This window comes from Anarrhichthys ocellatus, unplaced genomic scaffold (assembly GCF_004355925.1).
Source record: "Anarrhichthys ocellatus isolate YVR2014 unplaced genomic scaffold, GSC_Weel_1.0 scaffold129, whole genome shotgun sequence".
NCBI classification, from domain to species: Eukaryota; Metazoa; Chordata; class Actinopteri; order Perciformes; family Anarhichadidae; genus Anarrhichthys; species Anarrhichthys ocellatus.
Window position 1 is genome coordinate 195,144 of NW_022280159.1, and position 27,376 is coordinate 222,519.

General features: G+C 40.4%; 1 protein-coding gene across 2 annotated transcripts in view; it reads left to right on the forward strand.

The window, feature by feature from the left end:
* Positions 1-20,844, forward strand: part of LOC116399791 (xenotropic and polytropic retrovirus receptor 1 homolog) — a 68,577-nt gene extending 47,733 nt beyond the window's left edge. Inside the window, exons 5-16 of one of the 2 annotated variants that reach the window (XM_031877195.1) lie at positions 1,388-1,537; positions 1,726-1,809; positions 2,249-2,330; positions 3,894-3,983; positions 4,171-4,268; positions 4,450-4,629; positions 9,027-9,102; positions 9,278-9,472; positions 10,925-11,091; positions 11,202-11,341; positions 12,021-12,242; positions 14,424-20,844. In XM_031877195.1, the coding sequence (XP_031733055.1) occupies positions 1,388-1,537; positions 1,726-1,809; positions 2,249-2,330; positions 3,894-3,983; positions 4,171-4,268; positions 4,450-4,629; positions 9,027-9,102; positions 9,278-9,472; positions 10,925-11,091; positions 11,202-11,341; positions 12,021-12,242; positions 14,424-14,478 (1,539 nt within the window). In that variant the 3' untranslated portion in view covers positions 14,479-20,844. Of the gene's footprint in view, positions 1-1,387; positions 1,538-1,725; positions 1,810-2,248; positions 2,331-3,893; positions 3,984-4,170; positions 4,269-4,449; positions 4,630-9,026; positions 9,193-9,277; positions 9,473-10,924; positions 11,092-11,201; positions 11,342-12,020; positions 12,243-14,423 lie in introns of both variants that reach the window. The other variant, XM_031877194.1, reaches the window with a different exon arrangement.
* The last annotated feature ends 6,532 nt before the right edge of the window (positions 20,845-27,376 follow it).

Genomic DNA, 27,376 nt, shown 5'->3' on the forward strand with positions numbered 1-27,376 from the left:
ATATATATATGTATATATATGTATGTATGTATATATATGTATGTATATATATATATATGTATATATATGTATGTATATATATATATGTATGTATATATATATATATGTATATATATATGTATATATATGTATGTATATATATATGTATATATATGTATGTATATATATATGTATATATATATATATGTATATATATATGTATATATATATATGTATGTATATGTATGTATATATATATATGTATGTATATGTATGTATATATATGTATCCATGACCCAGGGGGCTGAAACGAGGAAAGACACTGCAGAGCAGTATGTACAATGCTCAAGTTGTGAAAGTAAAATCATAAGACGATCTCTTTGGGCCGCGACTTGTCATTAAGGGATGATGGTGGGTTTTTACACACACATATATACATACACACATATACATACACATATATACATACACATACATGGGTCTGATTGAATGGGTCTGATTGAATGCATTGCATTCAATCAGAATACCCATATTTGATTGGCTGAGCTGCATCACGTGATGCGATTCACTACCCGACATGCCTCTGCTGTTAAATTTCGTTTCACGATAGTCACGTGCTCGCCCACTGACCAATCACAGCGCACTCTGCACCTCGCGGCAGACACTGAGCTGAACTAATGCTGACGTCATTATAGGCCAGCGAGCAGGCTCTGATACGTCAAAGAATATGCCCAACATGTCAAACTAAAGATCTGATTGGTTGAAGAATATTACAATCAACAATATCGTCCCCGTTCACTTAAACTGCACATGGATGCAGGCCTCCGTCTGCAGGCCTGTGCCTCTGTTCTTACCTAGAGACACAGAGGTGAAATCTGATTGGATAAAAGCTCTATTTAAAACAAGCTGCACTGGAAGCAGAGCAACTGAGGAAGACAGTAGCTGTGCAATGAGAACATAGGATAATGGGAAAAATATTTATATGAATTATAATACATGTAGTGTATTTCAGAAAAATTATGAAATTATAAAATAGATATAGCTTTGTGATTCTGTTTAGGCCAGCAGAGAAGGCCTTGCAGGCCCTGACGGCCCGCCACTGATATATACACACATAGGGGATATATTGCCCTTTCAGTCTGCACTTTTTCTGCTTTACTCAGAGTGAAGCAGAAACGGAAGTGTCTTAAAACTTGCATTCTCTCAACTGACCAGCAGGAGGCAACCCCTGGTTGCAAAAAGAAGTCTGGTTGTAGAAGTCTACGAGAAAATGACTCTACTTCTCACTTGAGTTATTACCTCAGTAAACATTGTCACTGTTTAAAGTCAAATATATGCTTTTAATTCTTTCATTAAACACCTCTCCCTCCCTCTCCTCCCCTCTCCCTCCCTGTCTGTGTCTCTGTAGAACCTGAACTTCACAGGTTTCAGGAAGATCCTGAAGAAGCATGATAAGATTCTGGAGACGTCGAGGGGGGCCGACTGGAGGGTGGCCCATGTTGAAGTGGCTCCATTTTACACATGCAAGAAAATCACTCAGCTCATCTCTGAGACCGAGGTGCTCACATATATGTATAGATATTCATTTAAACATTCTCAGCATTCCATAGTTAAGTACATTATTGCTTACAGTATTGCTTAAGCAGGTTGGTGAGAAACACTTCAAGAAACACAGCCATCACTATCATCAGTTGTTATCAATTAGGAAGAGATCAATATTCAAAATTCTCTGTGTGTGTCTTTCAGGCGTTGGTCACTACAGAGTTGGAAGGTGGTGACAGGCAGAGGGCCATGAAGAGGCTGAGGGTTCCTCCCCTGGGAGCTGCACAGGTCACTCTCACACACACTTAATGATATCACCAAATAAAAAACACAATCTCTAAATGTTCCAGCCCTCAAATACGACATTATTAAGCCAATGATGTAATATAATGGTCTATATGACAATACAATGATAACATTAGCCACACAAATGGACAATGTTACATCTCTATGATTTTACTTTACTGATGTTATTTTTTCATCACTTGTATAACATCTACATTAAGAATAAGTTGTAAGTGTAGTTTCATTATAAGTTTGATTGTTTACTTATTTGTTTGTGTACTGAACAACAAGCTCAGAGAAGCACATTAATGTTGAAGGACGGCCCAGTTATTTGACATTATTTTGAATAACCCCTGGTATATTATATATAAGACGGTGGTATTGTTATCAATATTATAGAGTGACAGGGTTTTGTTAATGTTTTGTGTCTGTCTGCCTGCAGCCTGCTCCTGCGTGGACTACCTTTCGAGTCGGGCTGTACTGCGGAGTATTCCTTGTCTTACTAGTCACTGTGGTCATTACAGGTAACGCACACATACACACACATACAAATCTCAAACAATTATTAAATAAGCTGTGCATCTCAGAATATTGCTCTGAATATAGGTCTGAAACCTTTAATCATTTAGTGACTCAGTTTTTACTTCCTGGACAATAACAGTCAGTATGGTGACGGCATGACTCTGCCTCTGATTGGCTTACCCTGATATTCTTTCCTCACCAATCTCACTCCTCATGCCTAAACCTAACCAGCCCAACCAGCGAGTACTAGCCAATCAGAGCCTGCCCCTACAGTTCCTGTCCAGAGTGTCTGGACCAGAGATATACAGTACTTGGCAGTGAACACACTGTAGTTTCAGGGTAAAAATTAGGTGTATTTTGTATTACTTTTTAAAAGTTTCATAACCTATTTATGTCTTTTGCATTGAGGATATTGTTTCATATTTCTAAGTTGGATGAAGAAATATTCTTTTTTCCATTTTTAAACTAAATTAATAATAACTTTAATTATAGCACCTTTAAAAACAGACTTGACAAAGAGCTTTGACCGACAGAGAAAAAGCAAGGCAATGTAACTACAGAAAGCCCAACAGTGAGGCTCAACCAAAGCAAGACAAACTAAGGTCAAACGGAAACACTGATAAAACAGTACAATAGATGAAACAATAAGAAGAAATTAAATAAATAAATAAAATGACAATAAAACAATAAAAGTGTCTGCGTATTACTTTCCATTTGTTTGAATTGTGCAAATAAAAGTCAGCCTCTCCCCTACAGTTTGTAACAGCAGCATGTGATGTGGAAACAACACGGCTTGGTTTAAAATGCACTCATAGGCTCATAATTTAATGCTAATAAGGAAAACAAACTTTACAATATACTATACCACCAAATGTCAACATATAGAAGGACAGAGAGATAAGTGTGTACTCAAGCGTAAATGTAGAAATGTGTCGAGTCTTAAGATAAACAGAAAGGTAATCCAGGCCCTTCAAAAAGTACTGTAACAAAATGTAGAAAAGAAGCGTTCTACACATAAAGACAGGTGGTATATTACTAAAGTAGTGTTGCACTTAATGAAATCACTTTGTATAAGTTGTATCTGTTAATATTAACAACAATTCTTCTTGAAATCTCTAACTGATCAAAATAAATGCATCTTAAATCTTTAGTCTGCACAACAGTATCGCAGTAGACATACATTTAAAGGTGAACCATGTTCTTTTTTTATCTGCTGAAGATATGAATGCATGAAGCTGTCCTTAAACACAGCGGCACATCTAAAAGAAACAACAGGGGGTGTCACTCTAAAACTGGCAGTTACTTTAAACTATGTGACTTGAGTTTTTTACCACATGCATTATATGGTGACTTAAACAATCTGCTCCACATCTCATGATTTTGATTCAACATGAAGCCCCATGGTATGTTTACCATGGGGCTTCTGCCTTGTAAAGAAGTCACTGATTGATCTGATGTACATGTTCTCACTCTCCTTCTCTGGTTGAGCACTTTTATCATTTTCCTTGTCTCTTTCTGTCCATACATCATACACTCTTTTTCCACGTCTCTCTACCTGTCACCAGGAGCTGTGGTGATCCGTAGTGCTGATGTTTGGCCTATGGTCAGGATCTACAGAGGAGGCTTCCTGTTAATAGAATTCCTCTTCCTGTTAGGTATGCATACCCACACACACCCAAACATGATACGATGCTAAGTTGGGAGTCAAGTTTCTGTTCATTCAATTCAGGACAAGGAAGGAAGGAAGGAAAGCAAGTCTATTAGTACCCAAATAATACATGCGTTTACCTTCCACCTGAGCTCCACAAATGTGAAGTCAGTCCCACTGTTTTTATCTTCCAGGCATCAACACCTACGGCTGGAGGCAGGCGGGAGTGAACCATGTACTCATTTTTGAACTCAACCCCAGAAACAACCTGTCACATCAACATCTGTTTGAGGTCCACGCACACACATGCACACATTGTGTCAAACAAATAGGAGAAATGGCTTCAGGCCCACAAAATGAGATGGAAAAAATAACTTAGTAACCATGTGCATTTGTATCAGTTGTCGAGTGTATTTTCATGCTGATGAATATTTTGGCTGAATTAGTCTGTCTGTGTGTGTATGTGTGTGCAGATTGCAGGTCTGTTGGGGGTGCTGTGGTGCGTCAGCCTGCTGTCCTGTCTCTTCAGTGATAGCATCCTGGTACCAATGCAGGCTAACCCTCTTGCTCTCTACGGCCTCTTCTTCCTCTTCCTCATCAACCCCTTCAAGACCTGCTACTACAAGTCACGCTTCTGGCTGCTCAAACTCTTGGTAACATCACTCAATTACAAATGATACAGTCTTTCAATTTGCTTTTCTGTGAAATATTTGTCCCCACTGTTCATCTTTAATGTCGTTCTAGGCTCTATATTGCATTTAAGTTGAGTGTTTTGGCTGAGCAGCAGGCAGTACAACTATAAGACATACATATTCCTTTTTTGTCCATAATACATTTAAATTAAAATGTCCAAATAATTGATGAATTGTTTCAGCACTACATACAGGGGCTTGCAAAAGTATGCAACCCCCTTAAAAGTTATCAGGTTTGTTTGAATTACAAATGATACCGAGACATAAGTTTTCCATTCAGTGTTTTTATTGCAGTCTCATATTCTCATCATTTTTTTTAAGCCAAAATTTTCTCAGCATACCTTTTTAAAAGAAGTTAAAAACTGCTGCGTGCATAGGTATTCAACCCGAGTGTTTCCCATTAATTAACTAGACTGTGGTGGCCCACCAAAGACAACTTTGCCCCGCCACAGTTTCATAATGAACAGAAAGCATTTCCTGTGTAGCGGTGCGACTCTAGTTCGGCTCGGAGTGTGAAATTTTCTCACGGCTCCACCCGTGTCCGACTTTCAGCAGCACTCGCCTGGACAAGCTGCTTCCATTAACTTAATTAATTAAGTGCAGCTGTGCCCCGTCTCCCCGCGGGGAGCGACATAGTCCGTATGTGGTCTGCAGGGATGTCGGCAACGCACCGGATCCATCTTGAAACACGGACCCAGTCTCGTTTTGTCATGCTTTGTGAGTGTGGCTTTTTGCTGTGTCATCACCATTCACATCCATACAACCAATGTTTTTAAGATTGTAGTATTTACAAGAGCACAGTGTAAAAATACTCTGTTACAAATAATAGTCCTGCATTCGAAATGTAAAAGTGCAAAAGTATTAGCGTAAAAATATACTTAAAGTAACGAAAGTAATGTTATACTTATTATGCAGAGTGTCACATTTCAAATAATGTGTTCGCGGTCGGCCTTTATCACTGGATTATGATTATTGATGCATTAATGTGTTCATTACCAATGTTACAGCTGGTAAAAGTGGAGCTCATTTGAACTACTTTATATGTTTAATAATTAGGTTATATACTATGAATTAATACATCATGGTTTATTAGTTCATTTATATTTTGTATTAAGAATCTGAATCTGAAGAAGCCTAATTAGTAACTATCAATGTCAAATACATATGCTAAAAGTGAAAGTACAATATTCCCCTCTGAAATGTAGTAGAAGTATAAAATTACCTAAATTGGAAATATTCAAGTAAAGTAAAAGTACCTCAACGTTGTACTTAAGTAGTCTACATGTACTTAGTTACATTCTCACACTACTAGAGTGAGAGCACAAAATTCTTCACGAGAGCACAACATTCTTCACAAGAGCACAAAGTTGTTGTTAGATCTAGCCTCTTAATTTGCTCTCAAAGTGCAAAGTTGATGCGTTTAACTTTGAAATATACAAAATGTTCTTCCAGTGAAGCATGCCCCTGGACCCCCCTAGAGGGCACACTGTCAGGGAGGGATCTCTCTCCATCCATCATGGCATATTTGCTCCATCTTAATCAGGTTCAATTGATGACGCTTTTTGGAATTTTCAAATAGTGCCACAGATTCTGGATCGGACTGAAATCTTTGTTTGTAGAACATTCACCTTTTGTCGTTTAAATGTTCCTTTGTTGCTTTGGCCTTGTGCTTACAGTGGGGCCATTGTCCTGCTGAAAGGTGCACTTTCTCCCAAGCTTTGGTTTTTTAGCAGACTAAGCAGGTTCTCCTTCAGTATCTCCCTGTAACTTTCTCCATCCATTCTTCCTCCAATTCTATCAAGATGCCCAGTCCCTGCTGAGGAAAAGCTTCCCCACAGCCACCACCATACTTCATTGTGGGCATGGTTTTTGTTTAGGCATGGGCCGTGTTAGGTTTGTGTCACACATAGCGCATCTTGGTCTCTGACCACAAAACCTTGTCCCACATCTTAGCTCTCGGGCTCTATGGCAAACTCCAGACGTTCTTTGATATGCTCTTATTTGAGTGATGGTCAGTTTTATGCAAAGGTCTTGACACGGTTAACTGGTGCATCTGCGCTCCAATCAGTCACTGATGTCTGCAGCTCCTTCAAAGTGGATAGTTACTGGCTTACATCACACGTCTCCTTCCAGCTTTGACGCTGAGTTTAGAGGAAGGGGCTTGTTTAAGCAGGGCCTGGGTGATATAATGCAGTGTCCATTTCCTTACTATTGATCCAACAGTGCTCACTGGAACATCACAACTCGGATATTATTTTGTGTATTTTTAAATACAGTCTTTTTAAATATAATTATTCCACAAAAATAAACCTTAATGTATCATTTGTAATTTGTAACATATCTGCTAGTTCTACAAGTCGCCGTATACAATTTAAGTTCAGATTATCATTCAAAGTTGTGCCTATAATAATTACAAACACAAAACCGCCATCCATTAACAACAACACATAAAAAAACATTCAAACAGACAAATAAAACAAAATATAAAACGTTTCTAGCATTGACTCAAGTACATAAATATTGACTGGTTGGTGTCATGGTTACAAGACTTGACTTGTAGAAAATGTTTTAGAATCTGCAAAGGGAAGTCTTGGAGCTCTGCAGTTTCCTTCTGATGTACTTCTGGCAGTGGCGGGCCGTCAGGGCCTGCAAGGCCTTCTCTGCTGGCCTAAACAGAATCACAAAGCTATATCTATTTTATAATTTAATAATTTTTCTTAAATACACTACATGTATTATAATTTCTAAAAATATTTTTCCCATTATCTTATTTTCTCATTGCACAGCTACTGTCTTCCTCAGTTGCTCTGCTTCCAGTGCAGCTTGTTTTAGGTAGAGCTTTTATCCAATCAGATCTCATCTCTGTGTCTCTAGGTAAGAACAGAGGCACAGGCCTGCACACACTCACCTGCAGCCAGTGCAGATTAAAGTAAATGGAGAAGATATTGTTGATTGTCATAGTGTTCAAGCAATCAGATCTTTAGTTTGACATGTTGGGCGTATTCTTTGACTATCAGAGCCTGCTAGCTAGCCTATAATGACGTCAGCATTACATGCCGCTCAGTGTCCATGTGTAGCTTTGCCGCGAGGTGCAGAGTGTGCTGTGATTGGTCAGTGGGCGAGCACGTGACTATCGTGAAATGAAACTTAACAGCCAGCAGAGGCTGATGGGTAGTGAATCACATCACGTGATGCAGCTCAGCCAATCAAATATGGGCATTCTGACTGAGTGAGATGCACCATGAGAGAGGGGACTGAGACGAGGAAAGACATTGCAGAGCAGTACGTTCAACGTTCAAGTTGTGAAAGTAAAATCCTATGATAATCTCTTTGGGTCGCGGCTTGTCATTAAGGAATGACAGTGGATCCCGCAGCCAGACCAGCTGAGAACATTATATTTTCCTGAATTTAGGCTTTTGCATTTTTTAAATGCTCTAGCATTATTCAAACGACTTGTACCGAACGGTTTAATACGAAGATGTACATAGTTACAGCCTTAAAAATGAATAATAGCTGTGGCGTTATAAGATGGTATTTCAGCTGCAGGACAGCAGTGAAGGCCCAGGTATGAAATGCACGGCCCGCCACTGACTTCTGGTGTTAGTGGCAGTATAGTGAAGTCTAGTTATGGCAGTTTAAAATGGGGTGGAGCTAGATGGTTTAAGTTTGAGGTGAAGTCTGAGGAGTTGGAGTTATTGTTGAAATTGTCATAACTGAGAAGAAAATATACTTTTGATATTGAAATGATAAAATCTTTGTGGTTTGTTAGCTTAGTTGTAAACGGATGTTATCGGTTTAATGCGGTGTATTAACTGGTAAACCGTGACTGATGTGCCTAATGGTTTGAGATTAGCCCTAACTGTTCAACATATGTTTTTTATGTGTTTGTCAAACATTAGCTGAGATTCCAAAACAATTCCAAGATGCTTAAAATCCTCTACTGTCGCTTTGTGATTGAGGAAAAACTCTTTTTTTTTTCTAACCAGTGTTCCACCTTGCCCAAGCAGTCTGTTAGTTTGGCTGCAGCAATAGTAGCCACAAATAAAACCATATCGTCGGCATACATTTGTAGCCCAACTCCTGTGAAACTAAGAAGGTGTATTTTTCATTTCACTGGATCTTTAAGGTCTTCAGGCACCATCAATGTGCTGAACTACAAAGTGTGATTTAGTCATCATTGAGAAAGCTTTAAATGCCGGTCAAGTCCATCACAACACCCAAAATACAGAGCAAATACAAATGGACTGAGTGTAAAATCAATGAGTGAATGGAGAACAGCGACGTAATCCACCTTGACAGAGCTTACCAGTGAATGCTTCAGTCTCTGACCCCGTCCTCTCTGTCCCTTTCTTTCACAGTTTCGGGTGGTGACGGCTCCGTTTCATCATGTTGGCTTTGCAGACTTCTGGCTGGCTGACCAGTTGAACTCTCTTGGTGTGGTTCTGATGGATCTGGAGTATATGATCTGTTTCTACAGTTTTGAACTAGACTGGACAAAACATGATGGACTCATTAGCAGTCAAAGTGAGACTGAACAATTAAAGGCTGTAAAGACTGATCCAATGATGACCGTGTCATAACCACACCGTTTGCCTGCCGTTCTCTGCAGGTAAAGATGTGTGTAACTCCTACTCCTACGGCATCCGTGCGGTGATCCAGTGTCTTCCTGCTTGGTTCCGATTCGTCCAGTGTCTCCGACGTTACCGCGACACCAAACGGGCATTCCCTCACCTGGTGAACGCGGGGAAATACTCCACTTCCTTCTTTGTTGTCACCTTTGCTGCCCTATACAGCACACATAAAGGTAGAATGGACACTACACTTCTTTGGTGTATTCAATGCACAGAGGGCAAAGCTTACACATACACCTTTATTGGAATATTCCTTACAGATGGCACCAGGCCTTTGTATCAAACAGACCTCTATTACTAACAATAATTTAGTAAGCTGTCTCCCTGTGTTCTTAACTTCTACTGTTTCACTGTTTTCACCTCCTCCCTGTTTCCCTGTTTCCTTGATAAACTACAACAAAAGTCCTGTCATACTCCCCACCCATATTTTTTTTTCTAGTTTCTTTTATATATATATGCGATTCCTTTTTTATCCATTGGTAACTTTTTATTATCAAACTATTGTGTATTGTCAGCTACAGACTGTAATTGATTTTAGTTTATTACTATTGCATTTTGGCATGGCCTTTTCCTTTAGGACACTCAGCCTGTACATTCTGGCAGGGGGACAGACAATGGAAATCAACCTTGCGGCTGTAATTGGGTGCATTTACATTTTAATTTAAAGTGTTCATCAATGTACATTGTCCCTCTCGAAACAAATAAAAACTAAACTAAATTAAAGCCTGAAAAACAAGATTCACAGTCACAACTAAAAAAAGAATTTTCTTCAGGATGTTCATTCCAGTTAGCTATTAGAAATTATGCCAAAGACCATGAGAAAAAAATACTAAACAGTCAGACAGGAACGTGTTATTTCTTTAAAGAAAACGGGTCTTATCCAGTTCTTGTTTATTTCCTCTGTGGGGCGTCAGTGCTTCTGTTTGGCCACTGAATATACAGTATAGGTTAAAGCAGCTTTTCCTCTTCTGTACAAGCTACTCTGAGGAACTTTCATTTTTGTGTTGATTTTGGCGGTCCCTGTGGAAAGAAGCGGTAATGTTTCTGAGCACCAGACTCCCTTTAGAAAACCTCTAATTTTCCTGCATTAGGGTCTGACAGTCTGCCCCGTTCAGTCCCGGTTCTGGTTCTCCTGTGCGCCCCTTTCCTCGAGCGGGGCCTGCAATACGGCCTGGTGTCGGTATTTTGTCTCCCTTCGGGGAGCTGCAAGGCGAGGCTATGCTCCTGGTCGGAGGAGGAGCTGCTGCTGCCAGTGGCAGAGCTCTCCTCCTCCCGTCTGTCTCTAAATGTGCCCTGCGATGAACTGGCGACCTGTCCAGGGTGTACCCTGCCTTCGCCCAATGTCAGCTGGGATCGGCTCCAGCTCCCCGCGACCCTGAACATGATAAGCGGTTTGGATAATGGAATGGAATATAGAAATAGCTAATCTTCTCTAATGGTCTTCTTTAATTTTGGAGGCTTCAGAATTAAATTCTTTCATAACCAGATAAAAGTTCCTCACAGTAACTTTAAGTGAAAAATACAGATTTCTGAGTTATTAGAAAACAAACATCTTTGATTGACATATCAATTTTAAACTTACAGATCTGTCGCACCTCACACCCGTCTCTCTCTCTCCTCCTTAGTTGAAGCCCCCGATGACGCCAAGATCTTCCTCTACTTGTATATCGGCTGTTTGGTGGTCAGTTCATGTTACACACTCGTCTGGGACCTGAAGATGGACTGGGGCCTGTTCGACCGCAATGCAGGAGAGAACACCTTTCTGAGAGAGGAGATAGTCTACCCACATAAGGTATTCCTCCACACAGGGAGAGTAGTCTGATCCTTTCAGTACCAGTCCCTGACTGAATATTAACTACAGTGTGATGATGTGTTCTCCCTGTTTTCTGTCTCTCCCGTCAGGCCTATTACTACAGTGCTATAGTGGAGGACGTCCTGTTACGTTTTTCATGGACTTTAACTGTCTCCCTCAGCACAGTTACTGGGTTACACGGCATCTCTGACATACTGGCGACTATACTTGCCCCCATGGAGGTCTTTAGGTATCATCGTTCTATTTTCTGACTTTTCTTTTTTTTTTGCGTTTCCACACCAAAATCTTCATCCCCTTTTTACTTTACTCCCCTTAGTCCCTTAGGGTTAATAAGTCATTTATTCTTTTCCCTGATCCATCATTCCATAAAATGTCAAATAGTTTTGTCTGATCAACCATCGAAAACTCAAATACATTTCAGTCGTCAGTTACAAAGATAGAAAACATTGTCCACATTAAAAGCTGTAAAAAGTGTGTAACACTTTAGATAAGCCGTTAATTGATTATCCACATTGTTTGTGATTAAATTGAATCACCAATATATTAATCAGATAATTGTTTCAGCACTATTGGGAATCAAATGACTAGACATTTTACAGTACTCCTATTATAATGTTCTGTACTGCTGCACTGCTTCAGCAGCTATTTCCTGTCTGTGATTGCTTGAATTATTTAAAATAGAACAAAAAATATTTATCATTTAAATCTATTATCTAATGATCTTTTATTTTCTTTTAAATCAATCAACTAATCAAGTCATCACCCATGTCCCCCCTAACTTGGAAGAAAACATGTGAATACTGATAAAGCATGGGATGACATGAGGATGTGGACCACTGTTATTCACTGTTGTTAGAATATTTAATATATGATGTACAGTATGTAAGTCAAATTGCTTCTCCTTCCAGACGTTTCGTATGGAACTTCTTCCGATTGGAGAACGAACACCTGAATAACTGTGGTGAGTTCAGGGCCGTCAGAGACATCAGCGTGGCTCCGCTCAATGCTGACGACCAGACACTGCTGGAGCAGATGATGGACCAGGAGGACGGAGTCCGAAACCGGCAGGGCAAGAAGAGCTGGAAGAGGAGCTACAGCATGAGTCTACGCAGACCACGACTGGCCTCACAGTGAGTCTCAACAGTAACAGACGTGAACGAGATATGGGAACACATGAAGCTGATGGGTTACTGCAGATTGGAAGATTAAAAAATATGGATCAAGGTCATCCTCACCTATCCATAATCCTCTTCTGTAGAGCTATAGCTAGCAATTCATTGGCCACGTCACCAGAAGAGAAACGCTAAGGCCTTGGCATTCTCTGGGTGTCAGGATCTATAGTGGGCAGAGGAGCTCCTGTATAAGATCAAGGAACAGGTTACCAGCTGATGCAGAAAGTTTAAAAAGTACAGGAGGAGGAAATGAGTGGGAAAACATATGGTTAAGAAAATGTACTGCCAGAATTTAGCTGGATTTGAATATAACTTGGGAATTAAAAACAAATAAGAATTAGATTTAGCCTTTCATATTGCAGATGTACATTTGTTTTAGAGATGTCGGGAATCATTTTGCCATCGACTCTTACATATAATGTTCAAGTCATAGTCCAGATTAAAAGACACCAACGCAGAAAGGACAGCTGGCAAGAAATCACTGACTGTGTATTTACAGGCTTATGATATCAATGCCCATATAGAGCACGATAGATCTGACTATAACTACATGTGTGTATTCTGTTAAATTAATGTGTTGCAGATGTATTCTCATGGCGTGTGTGACAATATTTAACCTTTATTCTTTCAGCTGAAACAACGACGGTGTGAAACAGACTTGGAAGCAAATTTTAATAAAAGAAGAAATCAGTATATATTCCCTAATCATATATATTTATCATGTGTGTCAGCTTCTTGAGCCGTGTGTTGCAGTGCGACATGTTCGAGTCGTGTCTTACAGTCGCAGACTGACTGAATACAGCGTTACTTTGCTCAGGTTATAAGTTATGGAAGGAAACCTTCTTACCGCTTTGAATTATATTTTTATATTCATTTTTTATTGCCCATAAGTGTGTTTTACACCTCCAGGTTGCAGCTGAAAGAATAAGGCTAAAATGTTGTCATCCACGCCAAGTATTTCACATCAAAGCAACACTTTAAGTTGCAGAATACACATGTAATTATAGTCTAGCTCTTTCGTGCCCTGGATGAAGCAGTGAAGTCTTTTAATGTACACATTTACACAGTCTGCGCTTTATTACCAGCTGTCCTTGCTTCATTTGTCCGTTTAAACTTTGTTATGTATTTGTCTAATATTATAGTTTGCTCTTCATTTGTAAAAAAATGCCGCAGACAGCAGACTTGTCCACGATTGTGATTGGTTATACGCTGCAAACACCGCCCCTTTATGGGAATATCTCGCAGCCAGATGGAGGAACCCCGGGTCGACTTACCGAGTTGATAAGCAGCACTTTAGGAGCGTTGTACAGAATAGTGGCTGTAGATAAGCTAAAGATACTCTGGGTATCTTGAAGTGGCTGTGTAGTCCAGAGTTCTGAAGCTTTGAGAAGAAGAGCTGTGAACATGTCACAGGGAACCAACGATTCAGCCAAAAGAGTGCCACAGTTTAACCATCATAGAGTGAAAACAAGTTGTTCTGCTGCTCATTATCGGCCTGTGTTCAGTGACAAATATGCAATCTGGAGATCGGCATTAATGCTTTCTGCTTGTGCAGCATTTCCTTGAGCTCCTGCAACTAGCCTACATACATATTCACACACAAGTACACACACTGAGTGAAGCCAGCAAACAGCAGAGCAGAGAGACCGCGGCGCGCTAGCTTGGCTAATAGTGAATTGTTACAAACCAGTTAAAACCAAAGCTGTTTGATGTAGTCTAACTGTTTCGCTTTTTTTTTTTTTTTTTTGCTTCTTGTAATCGTCTCTGCTGGCTGAGACAAAGCAGCTCCTCCTGCACAGAGGACTGATAATGGCTGATGTCTGTGTTCTTCATTCTTTCTGAACTTCACTCAGGAATATTATTTATTTTATTGGTATTTTAGATTTGTTTCTAGTGAGATATTGTTTGGTTTATATAGTGACACTGCTGTTATAAACATAAAATCAATATCAATTCTGTTCTGAATTCATTCTTTTAATAAGCGATAAGAACCTAACCGATGAGTATCTATAAGAGTAGTAGTATCGATAACATCGTAACCACTCCCACCCTATCTGCTGTCAATATGCTAACCTGTGCTGTAAGCCCACATACTGTGCGTCATCACTGTAAACGATCTGTTCCATTTCCCCACTTCAGGTCCAAGACCCGTGACACCAAGGTTTTGATTGAGGACACTGATGATGACTCCTGACATCAGGCCACGCCCCTCGCCTGGGTCCAGAATTTATTCAAAGGAGGAAACTCCGCCTCCTAACTGAGGAATTACCCAGCGAGTTGGGCGTTGAACTCTCAACCAAGGACAGGTTTAAACTCTCATGCCTACGTAACCCTTTCTCCAATGCATGAGCCTCTACATGGGTTCAGAACTGTTTGAAGTATTTCAACGAAGGAACTTTTACCTCTTGAACAAACAACCCAGCAACATGGCCATGAAACTCTTTCCCCTACCTTCAATAATAATCAAGGGTGGGCTCACCACTTAAACTCTACCTTACTGAAGCAGTGGGTCACCCACAGCCACCCAGAGGTGAACTCTTCAACTCCAGTCATTGCTTGAGCTCTCCTAAAAGCCTCCGTCTAGCATGAACATCGCAGCTAAATGGAATGCAAGCCGATCACCCTGACAGGAAGTGTCCCTGCTCCCTCTCGGTGCCACTCAGCTTCCACACAGGGAGAGGCTGACGACTTCAAACCTGCTGCTGTTGAGGACCAAAAGGTTTTCTCCCCGCCTGTAGCTATTAGAATCCACCTCCACCACACCTCGAGAGATACGAGTCCACCTTTAATTTGGATCTAAAGCCAGCTTTTTCCAATAGGAGAATAAAAAGGGATGAAAAGTGTCTCCTTCTTTCGGCAACTTTTTAGGCCTTGTGACCTTCTCCCTGACCTTTGGCCAACAGACTATGCTGACAAGCATTTGGTGATGACATTCAGTCACCGGCTTGACTCCCTCACTCTTCAGTTTGCCTCTTCAAATCATCACAGAGCTGCCTACCTGCACCGTACACGCTTTAGACACACACACACACACACACACACACACACACACACAAACATGCACTTTTTAGGAGTGAAGGAGTGGAATGCCTCTTGTGTGTTCACACACAAACTGATTTTAAATGTTTTATTGTTCATGGATGAGCGTCACACACACATATAAACTAGTATGTATTTATAACAGTGGTTGTAAATATGAGACGGACCAAAGTAGGAGGTGGTGTGAAAATATTCCTGAAACATCAAATATTCGTGCTGAGTTCAGACTGCATGGAACAGCAGCTGGAATGTTCAGCCGTGGAGATTTTGATTCTGGAAAAAGAAGATGATCACCTTTAACATCCTGGTCACCACCATAAATATCCTCCATGTGGAAATGCTTTTACTGAATGTATGCCAACTTATTTATGTATGTATGAGTGGGAGGGATACCTAAGTACCACCTGTCAACTTATTTAGGCCCATACATTTTTGTAAACTTGAAACAAGAGTTAGGATGAGGTCCAAGGAATTAGTATTTTTTGTGCCCTGAAATCTTGATTGAAGACTGATTGAAGAGTTTACTGGTTCATGAAACGGTAATTAGCATCTGTTGAAGTGGCTCATTGAAATGTGACGAGGATGAAAGGGATGGAGGTCACCTGTCTGTCACATTGGTTCAGAGTTTCACAATCAAAAGGATGGTGTAGGTCAACTGGAACTCTTCCAGCTGGTTTGGTGGTGAGTGAATCTGATTGGCTGTGTTTACCCTCATGAGATACATACTCGGGTTCCATGAACACGCCGGTTTGGATTTAACACTTTAACAGACTGGGGTTGTTTAAAATAACTGACATATTTCTCTTGGGACAAAGTCATTTTAATCTATTTTTATGTTCACAGGTTGTGAGTGTCTGGCTCTGAGTCTCAATGGCAGAGAGATCCAGAGCTATATTTGGAACCGGCAAATACAAGAAGCACTCTTTTATTCCTAAATGCTCCTGCTTCCTAATTAATGCAAACTCTAAACTTTCTCCATGTTTACCTGTCGTCTTGCTGAGTTAACTATAATGTCCATTTCCACAGCACTAATCCCATCAGGGGAAAAAGAGTCCCACTCAGCACTCTGCTGCTCTGGTTCCCTTTATCACAAATACTCTTTTCATTCACTCATTATTCTTGAGAGTTCTTACTCTACCATCAGTGCAACTCACCGCTTCCTGCACTATTACACATCACGTTAATAGTACTCCAGCCGTACTGTTATTAACGCTCCTTTAATGAGGAGGAATCTAAAGGAAGTGTTTAGTGTGCAGAGTGGAGTTAGTTCTGTGGAAATGTAAATGAAGCCATTGTTGTTGGCTCCCTCTTAATGTGTTTTTTTTACCAGCTGTTATTTGTTCATGCTGGCTCGCCTTAGCCATTACTTGATTTTGTATGAGAATTTACGGTAACGGTCTTAAAGAGCTGGTAGTTTAGGTACTTGGTGTGGTTTTGTATCCATAGTCAGTAACAGTTTATGCACAATCACCATTACATCATCTGCATATTGGAACTCATTTCAAAGGCACTCATGTCACCCTGTGCTACCAAATGATTGGAGCTACTACATGAATCCATCTTCTGCTGTTGGATGAAGACAGGTAGTTGTGATTGCACTGGAGAAAATGTTTTTCTAAATGTTTCTAATAGAGCGAAGATATTCATTTTGTTGCTTTTTCACATTCCCAAAGTGCTCGAGCCACTTCTGCAGTGTGCTGCTGGTTAACGGTTTAGTCCAGCTTGTACTTTCTACTGCTCATTGCTTTTATTAATCAGCCATTTAATATAAACCATTCTGCTTTATTGTTTTCATCAAGCTTGTTAATAGCTTGTGCTATTATGAGTGACGTCAGGAAGCTGATTGAAATCACTGACCAATGAGCAATAAGTCCTCCCATGATGCTGCACTTTAATGCCAAACTTCCTTTCTGTTATTTTCTATGTTCTTTGTCTTTGTGAAGGAAGCTGCATAGTGTTTGAGTTCTAGTAGAGTTTCCTTCATCTTATTTTAGTGCTTTGAATATACAGAAAAGCAACTGTTTGAGGACGGAGCTGTAATATGTCTCGTCTTGGAGCGGATTGGAAATATATCCGCTCATTTTCTTCACTTCTGTTAACTTTGCAAGCGTTTGGCCTTGAAGGATGTCTGTGCTCTCTGAGTGCCCTTCTAGTTGTTGCAGCTATTCGATTTTTGCTGATTAGTAACAGCAGAAACGGATTATCAATATGATCTAAAACATTGTAGGCCATTAGTAATAAATGTCTTATAAAACAGTAGAGAAGAAGCAATATTGGACAGGTCTAGGAGTTCCTACTTCTCTACTAAGCTACAGCAGGTAGATGAGCCCGTCATCAGAGGGTTCACGGAGACGTTCAGCTTCATTTCGCTCTTCTACTTTTGGGTGTCAGCAGCGATTTAAGGTGCAACAATGGAACTGGAGTTTGACAATCAGTCTTTTGGCTCAGCAGGAAGTAGCTTCTGTCAGCATTCAGGATGAAGCTATGAACTGAAATAAGCTTGACTTACAAAATATTGATCTTAAAAATGTTACGCTATCTTCGATGTAAACGGGTGTAAACGCCCTCCTTTAACGTCGGGTTGGCCGATTAGGTGCAGCTTTGCTTGTCCTGGATCCTGTGATCTTGGTTCGTACAAACACTGGTTTCTGGAAAGCTGCTATTAAAGATGAAATGCTTGACGGTGTCTAGAAGTTTAGATTTGGTTCAGTGAGAATAACATTTTCCGTTTCTCTTTGGTTGGACAGTAATGAAGCCGCTGACTCTTCTACTCACACTCAGGGCTCGTCTCTGTCACACTCCCACATGAAGAGAAACATGACTGCCCTCTTCTTTATGTATTCATATTTTAATCAGAGAACATTTCTACACAAGCTTTGAAATGAGGGTGTTTCCTTCACTGCTTTGTTTTCTTCAAATGTCCATTTAGCAGACACAATCATTCCATCCAGAAAGAACCGTTCACTTTGATGCATTTGTTCAGAGTTTCTATTTTCATAATCCCTCAGGTTTTCATGTTGAGATACTTTACATATTATAATAAGTTGCATATTGACCGGAGAGTGGGAGATGAGTTGTTCTAAGATTGAACATCACCTGCCCCTTTTATTGAGTGAACAGCTGTTATTGGATCAATGGACCATTTGAAAACTCTTTCTTTCCGACATGAATACACCAGAGCTCAGCAAAGGAACCTCTGGAAAGTGATTGTCATCTGTTATTTTTTGTATTTTTATTTACTTGATGCCATGTAGGTTGACTTCCCCAAACGTAACGTGCTCCTCTGATACCAGAGCGGGCCCTCAAGGTGTTATGGTGAACTTGTTAGGATTCTGAACTCTGAAGATTTCAGCTGCAGGCTGACGTGTTGTTTGGAACACTTGATCGTATCTTTTTGGTTTTCTTCTTCTACATTCCAGACGATGACTCTCTCCCATTACACTTGAACGCCACACTGCTTATGTTAAAGATGATGAGACTGTGACAGACAGGTGAATCCACCTGTACAGCATAGGGCTGAGTGTTCATCCTCAATGCTTCTTTGGTAGCACTGATAAAACCAATACCTGGTTAGATTTGTGATCCTTATATGTTCAGATTTATGTTTTGTTCATCTTAGACTTCCTTCATTTCGGTACATTTATGGAACACATGATCGTGTTCAGATATTAAAGACAGAAATGTGGCTTTTTGTGGTCAAATGAAAATGAGCTGTATCAAAAACAATGTTTCTGTTTCCATGTCGATACCAACCCTCAAACGCAAGTTCTTTCACAATGTCTTAAGAACGTTTCAATACAACTGTCTATTTTCAACAACGTTCTAACATTTCACATTAGACCAGTTGCTTCACAGCAGAGCCTCATGCAATAATGTGTTCTTTGTTCCCCCCCAATGTCTCTCACTTCTTCATGTGTTCCAGCTCATATTCACCAAACACAAACTTGTTGCAAATCACTTCTTTTAACTTGACTGTCGTCTCTTAATGAGGAGATTTTCCTTTGTGAGACCTGATCATTGATGTAATCATTCACTCTGCACAGCCCCGAGTCCTGCTGTCATAGATCAGCACACACCGGCGTATCGAAGTCAGCAGTGTCGGTAGTTTCCTTATTAGGAAAATATTAATAGCGCTGCCAAGTTGCCACCAGAGCAGCGCCGTGCTGACAGAGGACCTGCGTACAGACTCAGAGGATTAACCTGTTGAAATATGCCAACAAAATATTTTTCTTTTTTTCAATGCTGTAATTTGGCAAGCCATGATGATGATATGGTAAACAAAATATGAATTTTGCATTGGGTATGTATTCTATTTTAATCATGTCATTTTATTTGAATTGATTTTGGTATCTTCAAACTCAAAGCTGGTTCAGGCTGAGGCGTTATGGCTCTAACTCTGAGTGTTTGTCCATGACGGCTATGACACGTCTGACCTACGAGGGCGTTCAACATGTTCTCTGAAATGGCTTTTGCAGCCACTCAAAGACAAATGTGTTGGTACGGGTGCTTCTTGCATGAGGCCCAATGTCTGACTCTCCTCTACAGTTCATGGATGCAACAGAAACCACACAGACTTTCCTTTGATTCAGTTTCTTCAGATGCCCATCGGAGACCATTGAACCCACAAATGGAAGACGTGTAGATCAGTAGTGAAGCACTTCTCAAGATTTGGATCACATTTGAGTGGGATGTCTTTTGATAACAGACAGTTATGCAGATTAATACAGAGGAAGTAACACATTTGGCAGCCTGTAGGTCTTCTGTCCTCAGATCTGGACGCATCGATAGGAAATCCGGGTTTTTGCTGAAGCTTGAGCTGAGCTCCCATCAGTTGGTCTCAGTTCCCCATGGCAACACTGTCCACTCTTCAGCTCCAGGACGTCCCAGTGGCTGACGTTGCAAACGTCTCAAAGTCTTTTTCCTCAAATGAAGGGTCACGAATGTGAGGACACTGTCTCCTCTCCGTTTGGACCAGCAGCGCTGTTGTAAACACACAATCCTCATCCTGAAGTCCTCTCTGGGCCTGGAGCCTCTCAGAGGTCCAGGGACATGAAGCCATGCTGTTACGTTTCGTGTCTTTTTACACCACAAACATGTCGCTTTTTTGTTGTTTTTAAGAAGTTTGTTCTGATCAACTGAGTTGAGATGTTTGATGAAGTTCCATGCTCACTGGCCCACATCTTTCTGTGTGGTTGTAAGAAACAAACCTGGATCAGAAGGATGTGACCTCGATATCGTTGAAGCAGAATTCCAACTAGAATAAAATGGAGCCAAAAAAACAAAATGTAAGACGTTTTCTGGTTGGTCTCCAGAACCAGAGAGAGCGTTTTGTTCCATGTTGTGACCCAGAGCTGTTGATTATACAATCTATTATATATTGATGAAGATATTGATTAGAAGCATTGTATAATGGTGACTGTGCTGTGGGTGTTGTCTTGTCTGTACAGTAGCAGTGTGATGCTACAGAGGTGCCTGGTTCACCAACCCTGTTACAGGTTTTCAGTAAAAACAACTTAAGATCAAAGAGGTGTTTGTGACTGGAAGTTTCATTTCTGTTCTCAAACAAACACTGATGTTTATGTGTCTGCTTACCTACAAGAGTAATACATACAAGGGATTAGATGGTATAGAAACAATTTGGGATTTGAGATCAGCATTAAATCTGACCATTCTGGTGCAGAAAGTGACCGGTCATCAGTGTTCAACCTCGTTGTTTTGTCGAGACAGAAAAAGTCTTTCAAACTCTCAGATGATACAGCGAGGACTTTATAACATTCATGTATAGAATATGTGTGAAATCAAAATGTTCATGCTGAGCAGTGCATTCCATTGGAAAAATGACTTGTTAGCATTTTGAATCTCTCTTGGAAACAGCGATCAGGGTTAGCCTTTAGTCTACTCACTAGTGGAAATATCAAGTTATCATTTCCTGTGTTTTTAATTGTATGTCATCACTTCTGTAGCAATAGACATTCCTGCAGCTATCTTCGTTATTACAGTCACCAAAGTGGTTAGCTAGTAGCTCCTAGTAGCTAGCATTCACGGGAGAAAAAGGGCAGACTACCATTGTCTCTTTGGTCTGGGAACTCGCTGATCGTTTATTCTGCGCATGCGCACAACAGCACCCCAGTGCACACAGGCATACATCCTCCCACGTGACATCACTGCACAGGCCACTCAACATGGCTTTGCTACTCATAAGGAATATGCTCAACAACTTCAAAGTTGGACTTTGACCTGAGTCTGCAGTAAATATTGTAGAAAATGTCTGTATGGTTCATGACAGCATCACAAGAAAAGTTCCATTCACCTCCATTTATATTTAGGAGGAGACGCATTCTGAGAATACTAAGGAAGGGACACTAACTGACCCCGGTAGGTATGTTGTTGTATTTATTTGCTTACGTTTATTATCATGCTGGTAATTTTGGTACTTAATCTATTTGATATTAACAGGGGAGAATGGCTCAGCTTTCATCAGTTTCTGTGATTAAGTTGCGGCGTTGATCAGCTTGTAAATCTATAAACCGGCAAACACAGTTGCATAATATCTTAGTGTTGTGATCCCTTTAATATCTGTCATTATAGTGTTATCTCTAATGAGATGGACCACAGACAGAATCTCTGGATGATGTGATCTGTAGTGTTTCATAGTTCTCCTTTGTCTTTCCACCATTTTCTGCTCTGCTTCAGAAACTCTTGAGCGGCTATAATTAAAGTCCTCTCTTCTCCAGTTCGTTACCTCAGGAGCTCTCTTAAGGCCTGAGAGGCTTTGTGAATAAAGTTCATCTCTCCCAGGATCTTAACTGTTGGGGAAGTTCTTTTAAGAAGTCATAATTCTATGATTCTTCTTAGAATTTTGACCCTATGAGCAACTCTTTGCACTAGGAAGCTTCATGAATACGGTCCTAGGACTGATGGAACCCAAACTATCCTGATGGCTCGATACCACAAGAGAAAACATATTGTTCTTTTAATGTGGGTTAGCTGGCCCTTTAACCTTCCAACATAACAATGACCCACAGGCTCTGCTCCCCATAGTTCAGCTTAGTGGCCCAGCCAAAGCCCCATTGAAAGTATCTGAACAGATGTAAACAGTAACTAAGTACATTTACTCAAGTAGGGGAGAGCTTGTCACACTTTATGCTTTCAATTACATTTGACAGTCTCAGTCCATCTCAGTCACTCATTGTGAATATTAAATGAAATAAGTTCCTGTGCGCAAATGTATAATCTTAAGATTGTATTGAGTTATAAATGGTACAGAAAGCATTTGTGATGAGGTGCCTCATCACCAGGTAAGTTGTCAATGGACAACTCAATCAGAGCTCCGCTGTGTCCTTAGGCCAGACACTTAACCCCAAATTGCTCCTGTAGCTGTTGCTATGGTGTGTGTGAATGGGTGTCAAGCAGTTAGTGTAGCGCCTTTCATGCTTTTGCGCAATATCAGCTGGGATCGGCTTTTGTTCTCTATTATGTGCAAAATATAATTCAACATACTTACTTATAACAGAACAGTGAGCTGCAGAGGCAGATGTACCATTCCGTTCTACTTTATGTTTACTACATTTCAGTTGGAGATACTGTACCTTTTACTGCTCTCCAATTATCTGACTCAGAGTCCAACACATGAATATAACTGTATAGCAGACCTTTCCTTATACAGTTATCTTCTGACCCCTCACCTTTATCTTGTGACCCTTAGGAAGGGCCTGAACCTTAGGTTGGCAACCTCTACACTAAACTACCTGACTGTACATCAAGTTGTTACCAGTAAACTGCAACAGTAAAATCAGGGCATTCTTTTTAGGGCCCGAGCACCGACGTAGTCGGAGCGGAGGACCTATTGTTATTCGATTGTTTATTATTATTATTTTACCACTTTCATCGCAAAAAGGAGGTGCTTGGGATACTGGAAAACTTCTGAAATTTGGCACGCAAGCCAGAATTTGCGAAAATTGCAGTCTGATTTGGGTGTCCAGCTGCGGTATGAAATTGGCTCAATAGCGCCCCCCTATTGAGTAGTCCTAACATTAGGTTTCACCTAGCTGTATGAAATTTGGTAGGTATGTGGATCGTGATGGGACGTACAAAAAATCCTCTTCGAATTTTTCTCTAAACCAAACAGGAAGGCCATTTTGAATTTTATGACGTTTTTGGACCGTTTCAAGGCGTCATACTTTAACGAACTCCTCCTAGAGATTTAACCCGATCAACTTCAGATTTGGTCAGTATGCTCTTGAGACTTTGGCATTAAAAAGTTACTCAAAGATCAAAAAGTTATCGAACTATGTGTCCGTGGCATGGCGTCAAAAAAACACCATTCGCCATGAAACAGGAAGTTGTTGTAACTCTGCAATACATTGTCTAATCTGCTCCAAATCTCTCTTATGTCATAACATCCTGACCCAGAACACATCTATATGACAATATCGAATCATAGTAATAGCACCACCTAGTGACAACTGGAAGTTGTACGTTTTGTACTTTGACATCCTGCTCCTCACAGATTAATCAAATCCCTCTAAAATCTTGTCAGAAAAGCCTTAAGACCTTGATAATGCTTCATTGTGAAAATTGTAAGAAGTTGTTGAAGGGCGGCGACGTGGCGGCTCGGCGAATTTCGATCCTTCGCCATGAACGAATAAACGGATGTAACTCGACTCCACATCATCAGATCTTTACCAGATTGCATATGTTTGATTAGACTCCCAGCCTGAAGTCATCTGCAGGCCAATTTTGAATCATAGTCATAGCGCCACCTACTGGTAACAGGAAGTTAAAGTCATTATACTTTGGCTTGTTTCTCTTAGTAGGTAAATCAAATCAACATCAAATTACTTCCACACAAATGTAAGAAGTTCATAATACCACTTCATGAAGCTTTTGATGTTTCGTCCAACGCTGTTGCCGTGGCGATGCAGTCTTCGCCATTAACAACGGTCATTTTGAGAGGCTAAAAATGCTTGAAACATAAGCAAACTTGGCAAGCAGATTACAAGCCCAAAATTTAGTTATGGAATACGATTTCATTGGTTCAGAGTGGCAAATCGACTCAATAGCGCCCCCTACAAAATTTCGACGAAGCAGCCCTCTCAGTATGTTTGACCTAGATGTATAAAATTTGGTAGGAACATGTATCACATATGGACTTAAATAAAAGTCTCATGGGGCCATGCTCTAAACCCAACCGGAAGTCAGCCATTTTGAATTTTGTATGAATTTCTCGTGGTTTTTTTCCATTTCCAGGTGCTGTACTACAAACTCCTAGGGAATTAATCCGATCAGCTTAGAATTTGGTCAGAACAATCTAAAGACCTTAGCGATTAAAAGTTACTAAAAGCTTTAGGTTTCATCGAACGACGTGGATATGGTGTGACGGCCATTTTACATGGTTCACCATCATCCATCAAGCTGTTGTAACTGGACTGTACTTTGTCAAAACTGTCCCAAACTCGACATGCTTGTTGACTGTCATGGCTTTAGGACTTCTGCATGCCAACATTAACTCATTGTCATAGCGCCACCTACTGATAAGCACGGACGTAAGCAGGATTCTATAAATACAGCGGCCCAAACACTGACCTTATTGAAAGGGTTTGTGGGCACACCATGAGAAAAGAATGACTTCTCTGATCTAAATATGTGCATAGTAAGATGCTTGGAGAGCAAAAATTAGATAAAAGTGGTTAAGCTACTGTCGATGGGCATTAGCATAAATGATCTGTCCAGAGCTTCTACATGAGAATCAGGTTAAACGTTATAATGAATGCTTCACACTACAATCTAAAGTTGCACAAGAACTTAAAATGAAAACAGTGTTAAATTAAAGTGTTTAAGTAAAAGCAAATGGCACTACTATTTTGTTAACTTTCATGTAAGTCCAAATACAATCAGCAGGACACTGCAGGGAGTTGAACCCCATCCCACTAAACTGACAGTCTGTTATGTTACAAACACTGAAGCGCATTCACACACATTTATTTTTTTCTTAATCATCTTAACAGGCTTACATTTATGATTGTATCGGATGTACACTCAAAACATTTGAGGCTTAAGACCTGGCAACATGATCTTGCTACGCTGCTGGTCGACGCAGGAAATATCATCTAACTCGTGCACGCAGAGTGTGATGGTCACAGAAATGCACGGCCACGTCACACAGAGTCCTGCCAGTACCAGGAAATACCGTTTAACTCGTGCACGCAATGTATGATAGTCACAGAAATGCATGGCCAGAGTCCTGCTAGTACCCTCGACGTGCGTGAAGTTGCGAGGGCCCGATCAATGCTGCTCGCAGCTTTAATTTACTTTGATACTTAAAGTACTTTAACTTAATTAGGATTTTGAATGCAGGCCTTGTTTTGTAATGGAGTATTTTTTTACATGCTTGTTTTGGTACTTTTTTACATGCTTGTTTTGGTACTTTTATTTCATTCAAGGAATATCTTAATACTTCTTCCACCACTGCATGAAAGATGGTCCCTGGCGGACCTGCATGAAGGTGAGGTGTGTAAAAGCTGGTGGTGAAACTAAAAAGATGCAACTGCTGCCAGTGGAGCTACGAAGTAATGAAGAATGATGACTTCTGATGTACACACAGTTTAGTTTATTATATGCTTCTTATATTTTTCAACATTACAAGGTGGAGTCTTAAGAGTTTAGATTGATGGTTGATGGAGGTCAATCTTCACTTGGATGAATAACGGAACAAAGTGGATGAACCTCAGTTGTCCTTACTTCAATATACCACACAGATCTGATCTTGGAACAGCTTAGACAGACCGTCTTACCAAAAGCTTCAAGTAACAGGACAGTCTCTCAGCTTTACACAGTTGATTCAATTCAATTGTATTTTATTTGTATAGCCCAATATCACAAATGATCAATTTATTTCCTAGGTCTAATACATTTTTTTTCCACGATAATGTTAAAAATGAAAATAAATGAATGCACTTTAATGATTTCATCTTCAGAATTTCAGCTGTGGTTGATTTGGTAACTCCTGTGGTTACAGCAAGAACGTCTCAATAACACAAGTCCCAGAGTTTTGATGGAGAACACGTGTTCGTGGAGCACAGGGGAGGAAATGCTTTTAGCAGCTACATGCAGTTTCCTGTGAATCCATTTAATGTAGCACACGAATAACAGACTCATCACTGACGATGCAAACCGATAAAGACAGAGGCCATGTGGCTTTAGGAGAATCAATACTGGCCTACATTGTATCAAACATTTGATGTGATATGATGAAAATCTTACAGCAGCAAAATAACTTGATGTGGACAGTCTGAATGCCATGCAGTACGTCTCTACACGTTTATTTGCACACACACACACACAGGTGGAGAAGAAACTCTGCAATGCAGCCCAGTATGAGAGCTAGTACCGGCAGAGCTCACCTCGTGACTGCTTCTGTCGAACGTAGATGATGATGATGTATCTCTGCAGAGGCCGCGTGCTTCCAGTAGCTGCTGGTGACCAGCAGAGGGAGCAGAGGGAGCATGGTACTTGTTGAAATAACGTGTTGAATATTACACTTAGTATAGAAATAAGTTGATTACATTTGATTGAGTGCATACTAGAAAATAATGAATGATGATGTAAAAGATATGTCATCATATATGTAGTTCATATGATTCTTGATCACAAGTCTGTTTACTGTTACAGTTCCATGAGCAAGGCACTACAGCTGTAACTGCACCAACTGGTTATTTTGTCCACACACACACGCAGTGTCGTGTTTTCGTGACTTTATTTCCGAGAGACTTTTTCTAACTTTAAACCAAGTCTTCACCCTAAAATGCAGTGATTTACGTCATGGGGACGGGCCCCCATAAGGAAGGCGAGTCCCCACTATGTGACTCTGTGAACATATTTATTCAATTCAATTTATTTTGTATAGCCTAAAATCACAAATGTGCCTCAGAGGGCTTTACAATATGTACACATGTGACATCCTCTGTCCCGGGACCCTCACATCGGAACAGGAAAAACTCTCCCAAAAAAGGGAGAAACCTTGGGGAGAGCAACAGAGGACGATCCCTCTATCA